Raw genomic sequence first — 16,177 nt, forward strand, 5'->3', positions numbered from 1 at the left:
TTTATCAAAGAGTTTGCTCACTGGTTGATTATTGTACTTGAAGGGATCAGTGTTTACACGTAAACTGTTTAATTCTGTGGCACACCATAAAGTTTAAAAAATCTTGGAATCTCTTTCTCTTATGGGCATGTATCAAAACAAACTCCTAACGTATTTATAATCTGTAGAAAAAAATACAGAAGTGTTCAGAAATCTGTTACAAAAATTTATCTTACTTTCCTTGTTTCATCATTTGATTTTAAATAGTTGATCCATCTCCCCTTTCACCTTTTTGATATCTTTAGTTATTAATTTTCATGCATTTTATTTCTTTGTATGCTTTCTTTTTACTGTGTTGTTATTAATGCTAGCAATCACTTTCTACTGCCAAAACTCCATCCATATTTCTAGCTGGCTTTTTCTTGTCCATTCTCCACAATCTTCAGGTTCTTAAAATTGTATGGTCTCTATCCTTGCCATCAACAAATCTTGCTGACCATCACCTTTTGCATTCACTGGCCTTAGAAGCTTCCAAATTAATGCTGTTAGAGCTATAACTCAATGTCTTCATAATCCTGCCCTCCCTATTTCTCTAACTGCCGTCAGCTTTGTAATTGAAGACACTGAATTTCTCATTCCCTGGCTTTCTAAGCAACCCAAGTCCAACATTGCCAGTGATGGATATACCCTCAGCAGCATTGGCTCCATGTTCTGCAAATCTCTTTCTAAATCTCTCCCTTCTCCCTACAGGTCTTAAAGCTTGAATAAAGGAGCAGGTTATGAATTGCCCATCTAATTCCATTTCTTTGTGTGAATTTTGTCTGATTGTATGCCTGTGAAACACCTGGCAATGCATCCCTACGTTTAATAAGGGCAGTTGTTAGTCCTAATTTTTCCTGCTAACACTTCTCAAGCATTGTATATGTTGAATTTCATTTCCTATTTTTGTTTGCCTTGTCAGCAGCTACAGCAATGGATGTTTTGGTTTTAAGCCTTGGTTTAGCCATTAGCATTTTTTTCTTGTTCGAATGTACAGTATTTTTAATCTTGGTCTAGTGTACAGTGCTTTTTTTCAACTGCAACAATTAGCTGACATTTAAAAACCCTGCGTGGGAATTTAAAACAAAAGCAAAATTTAGGATATTTGCTATTCTTGCACTCAGTGACTTGAAAGATCATCACTCTCTTGCCTCTCCATGAAAAGAATTGTTTAGTAGTTCTGGTAGACTGCGGCAGAAGCACAGCCGTGAAGATGCCATATCTCTTATTTTTGGAAATAATCCAGATCCACTTGTGGTTCTGTCCTGGGTCTTCTCCCCTGGAGACCCCCTGGATTGAGGATGGCTTGCTTCCACTCTAGATTTTTGACATGGCAGATAAGGCCAATGTGGGACCTGCAGACTGCCACAGGAGGGGCAGGAGGTGCTTGATGGGGTGTAAGGTTTGATAATTTGGGAATTGTTACGTTCCTGTTGTTTGAGCTGTGCTTGCCGTGTGCTCCTGATGAATGGACTCTCAATCCTATCTCAAATGCTCCTTCTCCCATTTTGACCAGGGATTCCCATGAGTTGTGGGGTTGTTGCACTTTTACAAGGAGGATTAGAGTACAGTCTTGAATCCTTTCTTCTGTCCACCTGTTCATTTCTTGTCATAAATGGAGCTCTTGAATCGGGTACCTGTTTCAGGAGTCTAGTCGGTCTTACAACTATATGCCCTGCTCATTGGAGCTGACTGAGCAGCCTCTGTGCTGGACGTGTTGGCTTGGGAGAGGGGACTGATGTTGGTTTGTTTATCCTATCAATGGATCTGGAGGATTTGTGGAAACCGCATAGGTAGCTTCTCTCCAATGCTTTGAAGTGCAGCCTCTGTGCTGGACGTGTTGGCTTGGAGAGGGGACTGAATGTTGGTTTGTTTATCCTATCAATGGATCTGGAGGATTTTGTGAAACCACATAGGTAGCTTCTCTCCAATGCTTTGAAGTGTCTGCTGTAGGTAATCCATGTCTCAGAAGTGTACAGGAGAGGTGGGATCAGTGCTGTCTGGTAAATGTGAGCTTTGTGCAGGGCTAGAGGCCTTGATCTTCAAACTCATTTCCTTGCACTGTGCTGCTGCACTGAGGCGGTGGTGCATTTCATCATTGATGTCTGCTTTCACTAGGATATGGTTCCTAGAATGAGGGAAAAGTTCCATGTTTTCTAGGGTCTTGTCATAAAGCTTTGCTGTTGGATGACAATGTAGTAGACAGGATATTTGTTTTATTGGTATTGGTTTATTATTCTCACTTGTACCGAGGTATAGTGGAAAAACTTGTCTTGCATACCAATCGTACAGGTCAATTCATTACACAGTGCGGTTACATTGGGTTAGTACAGAGTGCATTGATGTAGTACAGGTAAAAACAATAATGGTACAGAGTAAAATGTCACAGCTGCAGAGAAAGTGCAGTGCAATAAGTCACAACAAAGTAGATCGTGAGGTCATAGTCCATTAGTGCAAAACTCATTCTTGGTGCAGGTTTGTCAAGCCATTCTGTATCATTACCCAAAAGTTTTCTCTATCATCTTTCTTACTGCAAAGCTGCACCTCGCTTTCAACAAGCATCCTGCTGAAGTGAAGCTAATCTGCAGGACGATGGAAACTACTTAACCAAGTTGCCTCCATTTTTAGAACCAAGGTCGTCCAACTTCATTCACTGAGCTGCAAAATGCACGTTCATCATTGAGTCATTCACTGAAACACAAGAGAGAATGGGCCCTTGCACTTAACATCCACTTGTGATAACTGGTAACTGTCCTACTTATTTTGCAATGCTTGAAGTTTCTAAAATTTGAAAAAAAGACTTAATAATTGTTAACCCCACTGAATCTTTGCTATCTCTGCAGCATACTAACACTGAAGCAGTAATGAGAGGTGAAATATCCTATCCAAATCTGGAAATACTTATCCTTCAAGCTCTTATTCAAGCACTGCATCTTGTATTTTTTCATTCTGACTCTACTATTACTAAGCCTGTATTCTATCTTTATAATCTCATTTGATGTTTGTGTCATCACAACTGAGCTATCAGACATTTTCTTCTACTGCAATATTTTAAATTTATTCTCCTTTCCAAATGATTTTTGTTTTACTTTATTTGAGAAACAATATGCTAAATCTTCCGATTGGTTACAATATATTTTTCACCTCATTTTAACCAGTTATTCTGTATTTACATAGTTTAAGCCAAATGTACTTTGGACACTTCACACTACAAGCCTTCCTTAAATATTCCTAAGAGGAACATTTTATTTAATTTTCAACAATTTGAGGAAAGAATGTTCATTACAAGAATGGTAAATTAGTACTTCAGAAAAATATGACTGCTTGTGAAGCAAGTGTTACTTATTCCTGTTTCACCAACAGAGCAGTTTAGGACTAGTTAATAGTCTAGAGTTTGGTGTCATTAATAAATCAAATCTACTTAAAAATTCTGAGAAAACGAACTCCTGTTGAGTTGATATACACACGATATTGATGCTTCAGATGAATAGTGGACTTTTTTTTCCCTCCCATATTCAAATTAAATGAAAATGGGACAGTACTAATCCTCCAAATGATTAGTAGCTTAGTAAATGAACTATGATTGGTAGTGAGTTTAGTGCCTGAAATGGAAGGAAAAGCTAGCTGATTAGTTGGAAAAACTTCAACTGAATGGACTATTCTTGAGACAAACAGCAATTTCAAAGCTATTTTCAAATAAGTTGAAGAATGAACCCAATGAAAGGACCAGTTCCCCATCCCCAAATACCTGAGAAGAATTGCAATCACTTAGTTTTCTCTTTTTCTTCTTCTTGGAAAAATTGACTGCTTAGATATGTTCCTAAACACACATAATTTGTCACTCAGAGTTCAGTGTGTTGTATTGTATTTTTCATACATTCAGCTAAAAACACCTTTCATTGTGCAGAACAGTCCAAGTTTCCCAAAGAAAAGGACACTGAGCTGGAGGAAGTACATATGACAGTATTGCTGATCGGGTCAGCCATTATCATTAGGGAGTGAAATATTCTGGCTGCAAGAACAGGTCAGAGGCTATGTGTCCTGTGGCGAGCAATTCGCCTCCTGACATGCGAGCCTTTTTGACGTCTACAAAGCATATCAGTTAGGATGATGGTATGTTCTCCCCTTGCCTGGTTGAGTGCAGCTCCAATGTCATCCAACAGTACAGTCCACTCAATTTATACCCCATCTATCATCCCGAGAATTCACTCTCTTCACCTCAATTGCCAATTAGGTTTTTGGTATATGTGGATTGCAGAATTTCTGATGGTACAATTCAAGTATTATGTTTTGGAATTGAACCTCCTTCTTGTTAACCCGATTTGAAGTCCCACTTCCGTCTGCTGTAAATCTCACAGTGCCACAGGTTAATTCAAACACGTTTATTTAGCAATATATCACTAGGGAGAAACCTCCTTACTCTCAGGCAGAGTCTGTGGCGCAGTCCTCCGAGGTACCGAGGGGGCAGACAGTAATTTATACAAACGTTGTCACGCACACTTTAATGAGTCAGGGCGCCGGAGTTCTTGGTTGAGCAGAAACGGACAAAGGGCTACTGCAGATGGACAAAGAGCAGCCTCACACCTCAGGTTCAGCTAATCGTTTTGCATTGGGTGAGACAAAGGCAGGTATCACCTTCATTGTTTGAGACAGCCTTCCCATTTCCCATTAAGATTGACCATCATCTCCATAGTCAAACATAATAGAATCCAATTAAGTTCCAGACACAGCAATTACCACACAGCACCCAGCTCAGGAAAAGCAGTGGTGTGGCCTGTTCTGGCCTGAAGGAACGCTTTTTAAAATCAGTATTTCAAGCAGCCATAATTCTCATACGTCTTAAGATATGAATACAATTATAGTTTATTAATCCTACTACACCTCATCCTCACTGTATTGATGTTTCTGGAGCTACTTTGCCATGTTTATTGTCTCCATCCCCTCGGCTCTTGCCTCCTGGAACTCTTCTTTCTGCTAGGCTTCAAATAGGGCAATTTCCCCTTTCTGTAAGGTACTCGCGGAGTTTGCATTGCCTGATTAATTTGGCAGTTCTGGATTTGCTACATAATTCCTATTGCTGTCAGCCTCACATCTTGAAGAAATTTCGTATCCTTCATGTTGCTCTTGGTGGCTGCATGGACTGAATTGTGTCTATTCTCTGCTTCTGGACCCAAATTCCATGAGCTAATCAGAAGAAGGTTGCCTTTTTTATTACGTATTTCTTTGCAAATATGTCTCGCACAGATATTGAAGAACATTAAAGGCATCGCAAGAGCTGCTGGTTAATTATAATTAGTTTGCATGAGTTCAGTTGACATCAAAACAATTTAGTCTTGGGCTAAATTGTTACAATTGGAGATCCAAATAACTGCTGCTCCTTTAGGCCATGGAAAGCCAGCACTACTGTAAATGGTGGAGCTTCTTGCACTCTTGACACTTGATTATGAAAGTGTTAGGGTTCTGATTAGTTGTCTAAAGGCCAGTGAACTAGATTATGCTGTTTTCCCTGATGATTATCTGGATGGATGCTGAGGATGGTTATTGTTGAGCCACCCGAATGATGCACGTTGGCTAGAGGACTTCTGTTGGATGGGGCAGAGCTAGTTCGTGACATAATCATACTTTTTCAGGCAACATTCTTTAGTAGAATTTCAGTGGCAATTCATGGGGTGTTACATAGGATAGGTAGTGGATCTGGGAAGTCTTTAGGTCTGCTTTGCTTTCTGCTCATTGCTCTCATCCAAGTTTAATATCAGGTGAGCACTACTTGTGATCCTCATTGTGCTTCCTCTTCTGTGAAAATCAGCTGCTTAATAAATTATCTGTGCGAATGATTGCAGTCCAGTTCCTAGGCTGAAAATGTGTTGGAGCTAATGTAGGGAACTGTGGCTTTTCTGTACTGTATGCTGCAAATATATATGGCTGTAAGCAACTGTCGAACCATGTACCATTCCCAATTCTACTCAAATGATTTTGGGATAATCCTTTGCATTGGTAGTAATTCATACGCTGTGATTAGAAGTGAAAAGACTTTTTAATGCAATCGGAATGCATGACAAAGCTAGACTAACCATGCCAGAGTTTCCAACAAGTGTCCATCTGTTTTTTTAAACTGATCTTTATCTATGTAGCATGGTAATGGAGGGAAGAACAAGGAATAGTAACTTTAAAACAACAAATTGATAATTTCTGTTTCTCTGCCACCGTCCCCACTACCCCTTATGCAACACTCCTTCTCTTCTTTCCCCTCCCTCCCCCTAGATCCCTCAAGGATGCCACGCAGGTTGATAGGGTTGGTAAGAAGGAGTATGGAGTGTTGGCCTTCATTAGTCGGGGTATTGAGTTCATGACTGCGAGGTAAGGTTGCAGCTCTATAAACTCTGGTTAGACCACCATGCAGTATTGTGTTCAGTCTGTCGCCTCATTATAGAAAGGATGTGGAAGCTTTAGAGAGGGTGCAGAGGAGATTTACCAGGATGCTGCCTGGATTGGAGAGCATGTCTTATGAGGGTAGGTTTAGTGAGCTAGGGCTTTTCTCGTTGGAGCAAAGGAGGATAAGAAGTGACTTGATAGAGGTGTACAAGATAAGAGGCATAGATCGAGTGGACAGTCAGAGACTTTTTCCCAGGGTGAAAATGGCTAACACGAGGGGGCATAATTTTAAGGTGATTGGAGGAAGGTATGGGGGGGCTGACAGAGGGAAGTCTTTTGCACAGAAAGTGGTGGTGCAATGCTGGCAGAGGTGATGGAGGCAGATGCATTAGGGACATTAAGAAACTCTTATTCACATGAATGAAAGAAAGATGGAGGGCTATGTGGGAGGGAAGGGTTAGATAGAGCAGGATAAAATGTCAGCGCAACATTGTGGGCCGAAGGGCCTGTACTGTGCTGTAGTGTTCTATGTTCTTTTTTCCCCCCACCCCTTCCCATGCACACACCATCCAGGGTTTGCCTTGGGTCACATTGCAAATTAGAAAGAGATTTGTACTCTGATTCCTGTCATTTTGCATTCTGCAGAACATATGGAGTAAGGCAGTAGCAACTGGATAAAAATAGGCACTGCATTGTTCTCTGTTAACCTATAGCGATGGCAAAAACAAGAAAATGTTCCATTTGTTGTTTGTACAAAAATAAATCCACCTGTTGTGTAGGAACCTTATAGTATTTTCTTCTGTTAGCTGCATTCTTTTGGCTCCACTGCTTCCACGGCAGTACTTGGCAGAATTTACCCTGGAGCGTTCCATCTCAGGACTCAGTTAATACTAGAAAGACTAAAGCAAAAAAAATTTAATGGGTAGGAAAGGATATCATAACTGAAGGTGAATGGATACAACAATGCAGGAAAGTTTGAAATAGTTTTTAATAGAAAGTAAGAAATATTTCAAATAAAAAGATAAAATTTAATATTAAAGGCAAGGAATTGAAGTGGAAAAGAAAATGACAAGTTACATTCACTATTTCAGTGTTTGTGATCAAACTGTTAATTAGTCACATTACTGTATAGATGGTTAATTGTACCTTAATAGTGACAATGAGCTAAAAGGAAGGAAACGCTTTTGATTTGAGGCGAATAAGCACTTGAATTTTGTTTTATTCTATCAATATTAATGAAATTATTTAAATTTTATATTGGCCCAAACCAAATTTTGGTTCCTCTAATTTAATGTTATTGAATGAGGTAAGTTGGAGAACAATGAACATGTACCTTAAAATAGACACATTGAATTGTAATTTTTCCAAATACATTTCGAGACTTGTTTATTTCGTGACGTTAATTTATTTCAACCAAAATATCTTTAGTTGCATGATAAGAAGTGTTGCTTATTAGGTTGCTACACTATTTACTGTCCCAGATTTAGAGTCACCATCCTGTCCTATAAAGGAACCACACAAAGTGAAACTCTGCTGCCCATTATCTAGGTAGATAATAACATGATCCAGAGATTTGTGTATACTTTGCACCAGCCTCTGGAATACATCATGACATCTTGGTTGATGAACTGAATTTGTACTTTCTTACAATCGTAGTATCAGCATTTGATAAACAAGTGGTTTCATTTCCAGATGTGCGAATAGTAGGGATGTGACACTAGAAATGCATATTTCTTAATAAAGCAGGATCATCAACCTGAAACGTTAACTGCTTTTCTCTCACAGATGCTGTCAGGCTAACTGAGTATGTCTAGCATTTTCGACTTTTATTTCCTCATTTCCTGAATACTTAAAACAGCTTTGTTTTTTCATTTGATACTAATTTTAAAACAAGAATTTATTTGCTGAGAACTCAGACCTAGCTTTAATGACAAACTTGAAATAACCCACAATTTGGCTTTGGAGAATGAAACCTGCTTTCCTTGCAATGCGCTCTAATGTCCTTTTTGAAGGTAGATGAAAAGGCAGTAAATGGCTGAGTATATCCTAATTTGCTTTGATCAACAATACAGATTAGCGTATTGTTGATCAATATTTTGGTAGAAATGGAGCTTCCTTGTACGTGGACAATCTGTGCCATGAATTACACATCAAGCACCAAGGATCTTGCTTCTCAGAATAGTCTTTGACAATGGCAAGGCTTTTATTTCCCCCTTGATTTCTTTTTTCCTCTGAGCACTGAAACTGAACATTAGATACATGAAAATGCCTTGTTTCTGGCCCACTACCTTAAGTATTATTTAACTTCTATTTGCCTTATTTAAAAACAGGTATTTTCTGGCAGAAAATCATGATTAACTATCAATAAGAATACATGTTTTCAATAGAAAAGTAGATGGACAAAGATTCCTTTTTTTAGATTCAACCTAAATAAAATTAATCATATTTCTGGACTTAATAAACAATTGAAATATTATTAGTTCAAATAGTGTACACACATACCCTAACGCGATTCACTATAAATTTTATATTGTTATCAGCTGTGATGAGAATATACAGTATATAGTTAAATACGATTTACTTCAGCTTATTTTTGCCAAATGGTACCAAGGCAAAAGATAGAAAATTTAAAAATATGTTGATAGTATGACTTGTTTCCTTTATGCTCTCACTTACTATGTTCTCACAAGATTTTCTGTTATACTTGGTAGGATGCGAGAAGCTGCAAGGAAAGTTGAAGAAAAACACTTTCCTTATGCCACCAATTTGGAATATGTTGAATTTCTACCTGTGGAGTGGAGATCAAAGCTCAGCCTGGATGGGGGTAATTAAAAGTAAACAGGAGTACTATTTGGTTAAGGGGTTCTTGTGGATCTGGGTTGAACTAGAATTTGTGTATTATTTTCTTAAATACTAATGTGGATAGTAGTGAAACACATATCTATTTCTGGCATATATTAGAAACTTAAAATCAAGATTGTTCTTCCACCTGACCCTGTCTTTCTGGTCCCTTGTACTCTCCAGATTACTGCTTTGTAAACTGTGGGAGTAGCATAAGGGTTACAGTTTTCTGCTCCCTTCACATTCAAATGAAATGCCTCTCTCCATTTTGTGACACTTCCAATGGTTAAATCCAATCTGACATTGGCAAGTAAATCTGACTAAAAGGGCCAATTTCACCAGCAAGCTTCCACAAGCTGAAAGGTGATCATGGTTGAAGGATAAAATTTTGGCTTGGACCCCACAAAATTTTAAATGATACTATTTCAACCAGCTATTTAATATCTTACCCCTAAGATATGCCCCCAGTGCTGCACTCCTCCCACAGTATGTACTGGATTTCCAGTCTGGGTTATGTGCTCAGATGAACTTATACTTAATGAGATTGCAGTGAAGGTCTCCAAGTTGAAGCCTAAAGTGATGTTGCAGGTCAGAGCTTGTGGATCTTGTTTCCTATGCAGTTTGTTACAAGCAGTAATAATTATGTAATTTTTTGACCCAATGATAATTATTAGAGTCTAGAACAAAATATAGATGTTAAAGGAACATCTTAAGCAAAAATGTTTTGTGTAAAGTTGATCACTACAAACTGCTCCTATCTGCATAAAACTGGTTGAAAGGAAACTGATATCTTGATGATGAAGAAGGTAAACATTGGTTCAATTCATGGGTAGCTCCACATAATAAAAAGTGATCTGGAACTGCTTGCAAAATGTCTATGCGTAGGAAAGAAAATTACAATCCCAAGTTCAGCTCCTGATGATTTTCTGGATGTTAAATGACAAAGTCAGTCGAGCTTATTATCATATGCACGAGTACAATGAAAAAACTTGCATGCAGCAGCATCAGAGACATAACATTCACAAGAAAAGCATAAACTATACAGAAAGAACACAATCAGAACAAAAAAAAACAAATGAACCTGAGAACACAAGAATGGTTTGTTCCCTTCTACCCACTACCACTCCACAAAAACATACATATAGACTGCCACTGCTCATTTACTTCTACCACACAAGAAGAGCAGACATTTGAACAAGAAACAGAAGACTGTTATTGCTATGGGTGTTAGACACAGTAAAAGTTCCTGGTTAAGGATAAGACTCATTGCAACAGGACTGTAGATTTAAATTTCTTTTGAAACAATTTTGTTGAATTACTGAAACATATATGTATTTTAACTTTTTGTATTTCCAGATACAGTTGAATCTATTACCCAGATAAAAGTACGTGGGCTTCGAGACATGTTAAACAGTAGTGCCATGGATATCATGTATTATACTAGCCCCCTTTACAGGGATGAGGTACGTCAATTTGTGGTCTTTTAAGTACTTGAGTACATGAATTTAAGGGAGCATTATCTACAGGTAACATAATAGTTAAGTTGCTGAGCTAATATTCCAGAAAACAGGATTACTGATCTGGAAACATGAATCCCACCACAACAGCTCATGGATTCAAAGTCGCAAATTAAATATGGGGTGAAAAGCTTGTAATGGTGTCCAGGAAGCTAGCAGACTGTTGTTTAAAAAAAACGTCTGGTTTACTGATGTTCCTCAAGAATGCTAATCATGCGATCCTTATTCAGTGTGGCTTTTTATGTCACCACACCTAAAACAAGGTAGTTGATTCTTAACTGCTCTCTGAAGTGCCCTAGTAAACTCAGTTCAGGGGGCAATTAGAGGTGGCCAATGAATGCAGCAATACCAGCAACTCATGAAAGAACATAAATCAACAATTTATTCCTGAGACAACATGTCAGGTCATGAGTTCACTTTTTACAAATATCATGGGAATGTTCTTATTATTTGGTTCCACCACCCCACCCTATACAACAACAGACAGTTCTTTATCCAGAAACACCGGTCCCATTCCCATTCCCAGCAGGTCTAGATGCAGAGAGCATACCCACTGAATCCTGGATCCATGAAGCATGCTGAATTCTATCATGGAATGCAACCGTTCACAGGAAACATGCCCTAAAGCTTCTCTGAAACCTATTGAAATGGGCAAAATCCTGCACAGCCCCAGCTTTTCCACTTGTAAAAGCTTTGAATATTTAATAATTTTTAAATGAATCTGATATCTACCAGCATCTGGAGACATTCTCGTCTACATGTATGGTTCTTAAATAATTAAATATTATTCCAAAAATTATTTTAAAAATTGGACTCAAAACACAGTCAAAAACATTAAACTGAATTGAAAGATAATGGAGTTTACCTTTTTGTATTCTAAACTTCTATTCTATGATACCCATTGAAATCAAATAGCACCTGTGATTTCATTCCCCAACGTAAAACATAGAACAATATCTGTATTGTACAACTTAAGTACATAACAACTGCTGAATCCAATTAAGCCAATAAAACCATATTTTAAAAACTATACTGCAAGTTTCTACCAGGAGTAAGGCAGGCAGTGTACAAGACTATGTAGGTCAGATACTGGCATGATGTTTGGAAGTAGGCCAATCACTGCTGGAATTTGCAGTATGATCTGCCTCAGCCATGGTTTTAAGGGCTTTGAAGTATCAGTTTAGTAGAAGAGATGACGAACAGTTGCAGATGAAATGAGATTGATATGTTAGAAGCACAATAAATAAAATTGGTTTTCCATTTCAAGTTCAATCATGCAGTAAACCTCTCTTCAAATCTGTTCATTTGTTTAAGCAACAAAGATGTATATACTGTAGGTTAAAAAAAAATGGTAAGAATAAAATTACCTCTCTTGACCTTATATTTCAGTAAGGTTTGGCCTTATTGCCAAGTAGGGATTGGTTTAGAGTAAAGTGAAGACTTATTCTAAAGTTAATTGATCAGATATGGAAGTTTTATAATTGCACGTCCTTCAGTGGAAGTTGTTTCTTTTGAAATGTGAAACCTGAATGATGCAATCTTTTTTGTAGACCACTAGATTTTTAAAACATTCAAAATGTATTGTCCAGATTTTCCAACTGTGATTATGGCAAAACCATTGGCATTTACAATGGACATGCTTGCAACCTTCTAATGTCCATGTGTATAGTGAAAATCCTGGTGGTTGCCAGTGATTTAGCCTTCTTCCACCTATTTTGTTGTTTCACAGCCCTCTGCAAAGGGATAAAAGGAAATTGGTTGAAATAGCATGAATTTAAGCTCTTGACAGGACAGATGGGGTGTAGTGTGGGGAACTAAGGTTATCCACTTGAAGGAAGAACAGAAGAGTAAAATATTGTTTAAGTAAAGTGAGGCTACAGATTGCTGTTGCACAGGGTGATCTGTGTGTCCTTGTACATGAAACAAATTTAGAATGTGGTTATGGCAAATAATTGGGAAGACAAATTAAATCTGGAATTTATTGCACAGGGGATGGAGTAAAAAAAAGGGAGAAATCCTGCTGGCACCATATAGGGCTTTGATGACACTACAGCTAGTGTACAGCAAAGAGTTTTGTTTTCCTAATTTAAAGAAGGATGTATTAAATTGGATGCTGTTAGGTTCTAATGATGAACTCTTCTATAGGTTGGGTGTATACATTCCATGAGGTCCAAATGAGACCTCTAAGCACTTGAAGGACACTGCCAACTCTCTCTGAGGAAATCCTCTAAATTTGCTGGAAGATAAGTGGACCAATATCACTGCACTCCCTCTGGCCGACATCCACAATTGCATTCAGTTAGCTCAGTTGGGCAGGCCATGTCATTCAATTGCCCAATGATAGACTCCTGAACTAAATACTCTATTCCAAGTTCTTGTCACAGGAAGACATTACCAGAAGGACAGGAAAAGATTCATGAATGTGCTCAAAGCCTCCTTTGACTCTTAGGAATCCCTCGCCCATAATCTCTCAAAGTGGAGAAGGAGCTTTCAGAATGGTATTGTCCATGGAGTCCATTCATCGGGATCACACAGGAGTGCACCACCTAACAATCTACCCCATCCATCTGCCCTGCCAGGCACCACTTGCCCCATCTATGGAAGCATCTGCTGTTCCTACATTGGTCACATCAGTCACCTCAGAACCCATAAAATTGGAGTGGAAGCAAATCATCCTCCATACTAAGGGTCTGCCTAAGCAGAGAAGAACTAAGACTTACTCAGCAAACTTGCATAAAATTAGTACTATCCTTTTTTAATGTGGATTGTAATTCCATCACATTTAATAGAAGGTATTTATTTTTTGTTTCACAATATTTCATCATATGCTCATAAAGTTCCAATCTTAACTTCAGTACTTCATAAAGTGTTTTAAAAAAAATTAAAAATTGCACTTTTTCCTTTCTGATTGCTCTCTTTAATGTGATTGGTTGCTCAACCAGTTTAAATCTGGTCATCATTGATCTCATTGGATTGATACATTAGCAACCAACATCATAAAAGGGGACATTCGAGCCACAGAGATACTTGGATTTTTCTTAAGCAGCTTTCCTTGAGATCAGTGGTCACTTTGCCACTAGAAGAAAAACTGTGCCATTTTGTATTCAAAAGCTGGCTGTAGATAATTATCTAAAATACACTGAATTCTGGAAGCTGGTGAAACATCATCTAAGAACGAGCAACTTTCTGGTGTAATTCTTTATCAGAACTGGGAAAAGATTCAGGCACTTTGTTTTCATCCTCAATTCTCTTTTATATTTTATCTTTGTAGGTAAGGATAAAAATGATTCTTGAGCATCAGTACAAATTGGGTAGTGCATGAGGCGTCCAGTATATACACTGCTCAACCTTTCATTACCTTGAGACGTGTGGAGCTAAATATAATTTTACACCCTATTGAAATCAAAAACAAAAAGTGCTGGAGATACTTAGCAGGGCAGGCAGCATCTGTAGGGAGAGGAACAGAGTTAACATTTCATGTTGATAACCTGTCATCGGAACTGGAAAAGTGGGGTGGGGGGGGGGTGTTGTGGGAAACAACTGTATGCAGAGAGGATAAGAGAATACAAGTGAATGACATGACAGGGTGGGGGACAAGAGTGTCCAGGTGACATGCATACTGATGATACTTTCTAAGTAAGGGTGACGAATGCTTGTTAATGACAGCTAACTGAAGGAGTGCAAATAGAGGGAGATGAAATGGTAGTGGGGTGGGGGGTGGTGGAAACAGTGCTGGGACTGTGAACATAGGCAGTTGCGGAAATCTGAAATAAAGGAAAATGCTGAAAATCCTCAACAGCTCTGGTTGCAGCTGTGGGGGGGAGGAAAAACTGTGTTAATGTTACAGGTGACAACAAGAAATTCTGCAGATGCTGGACTCTGGAGCAATACACAAAAAGTGCTGGAGGAACTCAGCAGGTCAGGCAGCATCTATGGAGGGAAATAAACAGTGGACATCTCGGGCCAAGACCCTTCGTCAGGACTGGAAAGGAAGAGGGCAGAAGCCAGAATAAGAAGGTGGGGGGAGGGGGGTGGAGCCAGGTGATTGACCTGGCATCAAACAGAAAACACTGGAAATACTCAGCAGGTCAGGCAGCTTCTGTGGAAAAAGAAACGCCATTCATGTTTCATGTCTAAGACTTGTCACCACTGGAAAAGTTTGGAAACAATTCAAAGTTACAGAGACAATGGAGGAGATGGAAGTGGGACACAAGGAATATCTCAGATATGGTAAGGTCAGGGTTGCCATGGGGATGAGCTGTTTATAAAGCCACCTGATTAGTAGATTAATGAGAGCAACAAGTCAGAAAAACAAAAGTTGCATATAAAAGATGTAAAATACAAGTCAACAATGTTGCTAAGAACTGGAGCTAAGAGAAAGTTAAAGATGCCCAGTGGAGTGTAGCTATGGAGTGAGAAAAACAATTAAGAATGGATAAGCTTACACCAGAGATGTTCAGTTCTGATACAAACAGAAAGTGACCTGAAATTGTAGAATTCAATATTGAATCTGAAAGGTTGCAATGTGCCCAAATGGAACATAAGGTGCTGTTGTTCAAGTTTGCATTGAGCCTTATTGGAACAATGTAAGAGATTACAAACTGCTAGGGCAGAGTAGGAGTAGGATGGACAATTAAAGTAAAAGGTAGCTGGAAGCTCAGGATGGCCCCTGCAAACTGAATGGAAGTTCTCTGTAAAACAATTACCGAATCTGCATTTGGTTTCTCCATTGTTGAGAAGACCACATTGTGAGTACCAGATGTAGTACGTTAGATTGGGAGAAGTGCATGCTCACTGCTACTTCACCTGAAAAGACAATCTGGGAGTAATGGTAATCTACAAGGTAAAAGAGCAGGTGTTGTATCTCCTGCAGCTGCTTGGGAAAGTGCCATGAGAAGGGCATTGGTTGGAGATTGAAGAGCAGACCGAGAAGTCGCAAAGTGAACTGTTCCTCCAGGATGCTGATTTTGAGAGGGCAGGGGAAGATGTGACTGGTGGTGGAATCTCATTGAATGTCAGAAATTGTGAAGGATGTTCCATTAAATACAGTGGAAAGTGAGGAACAGAGTAGCTCTAACCTGCTCTGTCCAAGAGGAGAGGGGGTAGGGTGAGAACATAGGTGAGGGAAATAGATGAGATATGGTTGAAAGCTCTCAAATATGGTAGAGGGGAAGCCATGGTTAAGGGAAAAGGAAAACATCTCCGAGACACCTCTGTGGAAAGTCACATCAGTAGAGCAGAGACTAAGGAAATGGGAGAATGGGATGGTGTTCTCACAGAGAGCAAGGTGGAAATTGACAGCAAATGTGAGGTCTGTACCAATACAGGAAGCAGCAACAGGACAGTCATCAACGTACCAGAAACAGTTGGGGGAGGGGCCTTAATAGGACCAAAATGAGGATTGTTCCACGTTTCCCACAAAAAGATGA

At 39.0% G+C, this 16,177-nt stretch overlaps 1 protein-coding gene across 1 annotated transcript in view; it reads left to right on the forward strand.

The window, feature by feature from the left end:
- LOC127571399 (phospholipase DDHD1-like) overlaps positions 1-16,177 on the forward strand; it is a 52,099-nt gene that overhangs the window by 18,891 nt on the left and 17,031 nt on the right. The window contains 2 exon segments of the mRNA XM_052017727.1: positions 9,102-9,214; positions 10,588-10,694. Coding sequence (XP_051873687.1) covers positions 9,102-9,214; positions 10,588-10,694 — 220 coding nt within the window.

The sequence above is a fragment of the Pristis pectinata genome, chromosome 1 (genome assembly GCF_009764475.1).
Source record: "Pristis pectinata isolate sPriPec2 chromosome 1, sPriPec2.1.pri, whole genome shotgun sequence".
Taxonomy (NCBI): domain Eukaryota; kingdom Metazoa; phylum Chordata; class Chondrichthyes; order Rhinopristiformes; family Pristidae; genus Pristis; species Pristis pectinata.